This window comes from Tamandua tetradactyla, chromosome 20, assembly GCF_023851605.1.
Source record: "Tamandua tetradactyla isolate mTamTet1 chromosome 20, mTamTet1.pri, whole genome shotgun sequence".
NCBI lineage: Eukaryota > Metazoa > Chordata > Mammalia > Pilosa > Myrmecophagidae > Tamandua > Tamandua tetradactyla.
Window position 1 is genome coordinate 28,726,404 of NC_135346.1, and position 6,861 is coordinate 28,733,264.

At 35.7% G+C, this 6,861-nt stretch overlaps 1 protein-coding gene across 5 annotated transcripts in view; it reads left to right on the forward strand.

The window, feature by feature from the left end:
- SPINK5 (serine peptidase inhibitor Kazal type 5) overlaps positions 1-1,683 on the forward strand; it is a 74,473-nt gene extending 72,790 nt beyond the window's left edge. For all 5 annotated transcript variants that reach the window (XM_077137356.1, XM_077137352.1, XM_077137353.1 and 2 more), the window contains one exon: positions 1,565-1,683. In XM_077137356.1, coding sequence (XP_076993471.1) covers positions 1,565-1,579 — 15 coding nt within the window. In that variant the 3' untranslated portion in view covers positions 1,580-1,683. The remainder of the gene's footprint in view (positions 1-1,564) is intronic.
- Positions 1,684-6,861: the final 5,178 nt, after the last annotated feature.

Sequence of the window (6,861 nt, forward strand, 5' to 3'; positions counted from 1 at the left end):
ACAAATCATCTATCTACGCTGGGTCTTTACACATCCATAAAATGAGAGTTTAAACTTGTGTCCTAGCCCCCATAACGTGTTTGCTGTCTTACGTATAAATCCTCAGTGATTTGCTCTCCATTTTATTGGCAGAATATACTGTCACCCCACTTAACAAACACACCTGGTTGCATGCATCTCAGAACAGGTTGGATAGAAATGCGATATAAAAAAAATCTGTATGATTCAGTGGTGTGATCTTGCGTACAGCCTTACACTGATGACTATTATGGTAGATATTCTAAGGCTAAGGACCTATTGCCTGTATTTTATTCCTACGTGGAACATTCTCTAAGAGAGTCTGAAATCCTAGAGTCTGTAATTTTACTCACTATTTAAGCAGTACTTTGTATTATACAATAATTATGATAAACTAATCATTAAGATTTATGTGGCTCTTAAGAGTTGTCTGTGCATTTTCTTATTGCGTCCTCACAATAGTCCTGTGAGTAGAGCAATGATCATTATCTTCCCCATTTTACAAGAAATCAGCTTGGGGGAAATTGTGTGATTTACCAAAGCTATTCAATAGTAACTCTAAGATCCTGTATGGATCTTCTGATTTTATTTTGCTCTTCTACCACCCCTCTGTTTTGGGGAGTTTCTAAAAAACAGGAGCTCTGAACAAAGCGTTACCTCAATCAAAAGAATACTTGCTTTATTGGAAGGAAATTAACATATTAAGATAAATATCAATGTTATTCTATGAGACCAATAAATGGCTCCTCAGTTTCATGGAAAGGATTGTCAAGGATTCAGCAAGATCATAACTTGAGACTTTCCCACCAATGGAAACCTCAAAGAGTTGGTGTGAGAACTGAAAGGAGGTTTAGGTGTAGAGTGACAGTGCTTCTTGTGTCCCAGATGGTACTAGCTTACATGAAAGAAAACTTGCTGAATCCTCCCCTCCCCACTCCCCAGCTTTTAATGTTTATCCTAATAGTATATGTATACATAGATTAGTCAGGCAAAGAAGACATAGGAAGTATTGAATTTTACATCATGACCAGTGTGAGACTTTAGCAAGCCACTGAAGTTCTTTGAACCTTAATTTCCTTGCCTGTGAAATGTTAATTTTACTGTGAGGTCTTACGCAACCAAGAGCAAAGTTAAGCCATGCGCATTTGTGTATCCACCTTAACTGCTAATAGATACTATATGCTTAATAAATACTTGTTGAATCAAATTGAGTAAAATGCGAAAGTGATTTTTAAATTGTGAGTCCTTGGCAGAATGCAGGAATCTAAGGATTTAATTGATTAGGGTCCATTTATAAATGTCCAGCCCACATCTCTGTAGTGTGCCTGGGTTCCCAGCATCTAACCTACCCATCTTCTCTTCTAGGAGAAATGGTGAAAGCTATGAGGCAAAAAATATATACCCAAATTCTGTGGATATCCTACCTTCACCATCTGTGTATACAAAGAACTCTTCTGAGTTCATCTTATTTACTATAGAAAACAGTACCAAGTTGTTGGGGAATAGACTTACTGATTTTCAATCTTTTGCATCTCTTTCTTCCTAGACTTCTGTTATCTGAGGGCACAGAGACATCTCCACCCAGTCTGCATTCTGGAAACCTCCTGATCACCACACTGCCTGTCCAACTACTTGTTCAATAAAAGTAAACTCAGCAGAGTGTCATTTCTGAGATTTCTTTGTCACTACCTGGATAATAGAAACTTGTTTTTACAGAAGCTGGATAAACTCTGTCCTTTTGTCTTGCTAAACTCATTGATGGACAGAGCATATTCATGGTTGTTCAAATTCCAGTTGCTTTCCTAGGTTGGGAAGGAGTGTGTAGAAGAGAGTTGAGAAGATATGGTCTTCCAGTCAATCTTACCTGTATTCCCATCATGCACCAGCCCCCCAATCTAGCTTCTGTATTTCTGTGAATAGCATTACTGTCTCTCAGTTACATAGACATAGACAGCGTCCAATGACTCAAACCAGAAATTTATCCTCTCTAATCATGTTACCTCTTCACAGTTTCCTATACTAAGTCCTTGTATCCATAGTCTGGAGAAGACTAAGGAAATGAGAATTACCAATATGTACAAGCCTTTAGAGAAGTGATGTCCAGTAGAAATATAATGCAAGCCACATATATAATTTTAAATTTTATAGTAGCTACATTAAAAGAAAGTAATAGGATGAGTAAAATGAATTTTAATAATATATTTTATTTAGCCAAATACATCCAAAGTATTGTTCCAATATCAATATCACTTTTTTCTTTTTACTATATCTTTGAAATCACTGTGTATTTTATACTTACAGCACATCTTAATTTGGACTAGCCACATTTCAAATGCTCAATAACTATATATGTATGTTTTTTTTCCTAGGGCTGTAGTAACAAAGTACCACAAATTCATGGGTTAAAACTGTAGAAATTTCCTGTTACCATTTGATAGAAAGAAAGAAAGAAGATTTGTAGATCATTTTTCAAGTATAAGAAAATATAGGGTCATTTCAGGGAAAAAAACCTGTTGGTTATTTTCTTTGGCAATTTTAGGGTGTACGGAATAGGGTTAGAGATTCTGTGAGGTGCAAGATTTCATCTTCCTCCTTGTCATGTCTAGGGAATCAAGAAACTTTTTATGGCTAAGAGATATGCTCCTTTGAGAGTTAGGTGTTTTGATAGGTAATTTTGAACATTTTATTAAGATTTAATATAGAAATCCTTTACATGTCTTTCTTTATTATTAAGTAATGTTTGCAAAAGACTGTCATCCCACCCTTAAGACTTATCCAATCCTCAATAATCACCCTGAGTGGCAGGAATAGAGTGTGGTTCAGGAATAGGATAGGGCAGAGGGTAGGATGGTCTGGAATCGGCTTAGACATGGGACTCAGTGAAAGTCAGAAGTGAGGTGGGGAGCAGAGGTCAGGAATGTAATAGGGGCCAGGGAAGATAAGATTGAGAATGGAATGAGACTCAGAGATGGGAATTAGAAGTGGGAATGTGTTGAATACATTACTTGGGATTTTAAAAAAGCTGAAAGTCGATTTCTTTTGAAGGCACAAACTAAGGGTGAATATGAGAATGTCATCTCTGTCAAGATGGTCACAAAGTAGAGCTGCATTAAAAATCAAGTAAATTAATCTTTGACTTGCTTCTTTGATTATATGCTAATAATGGAGGCAAATGAATACCAGATCCATCTCGCTGAGATCTCAGACACCAGCCCTAAAATTCTGAACTAGAAAGCAATAAATAATCCTTAGATGGAAGTAAAGAAAGTAAACTGTTTCTATCCCCTCTTCCTGGCCACTACCTCAGACTTATGCATTTCTCTATAGCTGATATTTCAGACTTCATTTTCAGAATATGGGTTTTCAGAGATCTATCATTGTCAAGCCCATTATTTTTTCAAATAAGGAGCCTACCTAAAATCTTCCCATCTCAAGACTTCAGAGAGATGCAAGGAAAGTGCTTACTTAGATTAGGGGTCAGCAAACTTTATTTTAGGCTTTGTGGAGCATGTAGTCTTTTGATAACTACTCAGTGCTTTTTTTGTGTAAATAAATGTAAATAAGTGGATTTAAATTATGCAGAATAAGTGGCTATGGCTGTATTCCAATGAAACTGTATTTATGAAAACAGTTGGTGGGTTGAATTTGGCCCATGGGCTGTAGTTGCCTTGGTCTAAACCAACACAGTAATGGGCAAGTATCTATCTCTTGTCTTTTTTCTTTGTAGCATAGCTATCTTTACTTTGTTCCCTTCTGTATTTGTAAACATAAACCGTATCGTTCATTCTAATAATAAAAATTATGCTTGAAGCTTAGAAAAGCACATGGCAAGGGTCACATTTATACCCATTTATACTTTTTTTAAAATATTCTTTGTCGCCTTCTTATTTGACTTTGACCAAGACATATATTATCTAGCTAAATTATGGGAAATGAAGTGAGTCAGTCTTCAAATAACACTTCCTGTGGCCTTAGGCATGAATGGGTGGTATTTCAACCAGTTCTAGTCAATGAGAGAAACAAACAGTTCATCCTGTTCTTTCAGTGACATCATCCTGGCATGTGGATCCTCTTTTTTTTTCCCCCCAGTATTGAAGTCAAGGTTCTCTCTATATAATATGAGACTATACATCATTTCTCAAGCATGACAAGAGAACAGAGAGAACATCAATTGTTGAAAGATAACAGGAAAAAAATCAAATATTTGTCATTTTTCATGGAATTTTCATTTTGCTATATTGACTTCAGAGCTTACTTTGAGGGATGATATACTGTTTTCTTCCAGGTCATTCTATGCACTCCATTCTAATCTTACAGTATTTGTCAGTAGCTCTTAAGTCTATAGACTCTGCATTCTACCTTATTTTATTTTATGAATTTCAGATACTCCTTTTTGTCTTTGGTGGAGTTTTGCAATAGGCTTTCTTGTCTCTATCCTTTAATGCTCTCTTCTTTTCCTAAAATGACCTTTCTAAAACACGGGCCTGTTTGTTTCAATTTCCCAGTATAAATTCTTGAAAACTCCTGCCAAGCAGCCACATAGCACTAGAATTAAAGCATATCTAAGCAGACTTGAAATCTAGTTATTCTCATTGTCTTCCCCTCTCTCTTTTTTATCCCCTTTAGAGTTAATCACTGAATCTGATAAACTCTTTGGTTCAAGGCATCATCATCCTGTCCTGGATGCCCACTTCTTATAAATCATCATCCTGCTTTAGTCTAGTCCCCTCCAGTTTATCCTCTACTGTACACAGAATAATTACCTGAAATCCAAATTTTACTGAATTATGCTTAAAGCCTTTAAATGGCTTTTCTAGCCCTCAAAGATTAACTCCAGACTCATGACATGCAAGGCCTTGACTCACCTTTTCACCTTCAGTTTTTGCATTATCCTTCTTTCCTTCTACACGAGTTAATTTCTCAAACTCATTCCTATATGTCTCCTTCTTCTGAAATATATTCTTTACCCAGATCTGATCCTTTTCACATTTTTCTTCTACCTGACAATGTCAATCCTTAACTTCTCAACTAATTTCTTCTCACCTCTGTAAAGGTGCAATTTTTTTGAGGCAAACTTTCATGACCTCTTTCCCCTACATATAAACCTGTCCTTATACCTATATCACTAGCAGTTTTTAAGAGAAGGGACAGTTTAATGTTCATATTTGTACCCTAGTGCCTAGTACCATCTGTGGCATGGAGTAATTTCTCATTAACATTTATTGAGTAAATTTAGGCCCTTAAGCGTTTTAAAGGGAATTAATATTTAGAACAGAAACTTCCAGTTCTGGTCAGTGACACAAAATTTTCAAGGAGGGGGCAGGGTCATTATTTGTCAGAGAACAAAGAGATTCTGTATTTCCATCCTGGTATAAATAAAAAATTTCTGGCATTGATGATTGGGAATAAGCTAGTTACATGAAAATCTAACCTTATAAAATGTACCATCCCTTGAGAAAGGCTAAATTTCTGAGATGTTTTTCAGAAATATTAGCACAAAGTACAAATAAAGAGGAATGCAAAAAGCAGCATGAACACAGAAAAATATGCTGTGTTGTGTATTATGGTAAATAATTTTGTACTAATTTTCAACTAATTTTTATCAGTTAAATGATTTATTTAAAGAAATTTATCAATTTATCATTGATAAATAAGATTTTAGTCAGAGAAAAGAATTTCAGGTTGATAAAATCACAAATTGACAGAACTAGAAGATAATTAGAGATGAATTACTCAACATCTTTTAATATATGAGGCCCAGAGAAGGAAACTGATTTTCTGAACTTATCTAAGTGGGTGTATGTATCAGAAATACAAATTCAAATAAATGGCTGATCGTCTTATATTTACTACTCCCTCAAGTCTTGTGAACCCCACCTAGCTCCATGATCTTCTTGCAAATAATAGTATCTTAGGGTATTTTCAGGCAAAAGGAATGGAATTTGTATCCAGTGATCCTAGAAAATAATTCACTATCTACAGAAATAGTCACTACAGCTAATTGTGGAATACTTTAATTTCAAATCAATGGAATGTATAGCAGGAGAAAGTACATTTGCAGATATAGTCATCATATGGCAATGGGTTAGAAAAGAAAATAGAATTCCAATGGCTTGTGTTACATGAAAGAAATCCAGAAGCCAATAATAAAATTAAAAGTTGTCATTTATTATGTATTCATCTCTTGACCTAAAATGCTTCTAAAGTTTCAAGAGAGAAATTTTCCAGAACTGCTGTTGCTAGGTAATTTTAAATGACCTAATGGTGAGTTGTGTCCACAAAAAATATTTGCTTAGGTCTCAGCCTCCGGTCATAAGATGGATATTGAGGATTCAGAAAAGTAATGTTGCAAACTTCTCTAATCAGAGGCTGCACCTGTACACTAAAATGAACCCCAGGCTATTGGACAGGTTTCAAATGTTAGGACACACTGACGGATATCTGGTGAGACTGCTCATCCCTAGATAGGCTGTTACTTAGGACAGGAGATAAAATTCTAGAGAAAGCATAAAATTTTGGCGAGTTATTGTAATTTCAGTATGTCAAACAGGAAACAATACATCCACAACAAAAACAACCCTGAAAGGTTAAAAGCCATTAACAGGTGTTTCAGTTTGCTAAAGCTGCCAGAATGCAATATATCAGAAATGATAGGCTTTTACAGTGGGGATTTATTAACTTACAATTTACAGTCCTTAGGCTGTGAAAACACCCAACTCAGGACACCAACTCTGAAACCAGGACACCTCTGTGACATGGGAAGGCATATGATGGTATCTGCTGGTTCTTCTCTCCTGGGTTTCATTGCTTTCAGCTTCTGGCTTCAATGGCTTCCTCTCTGTT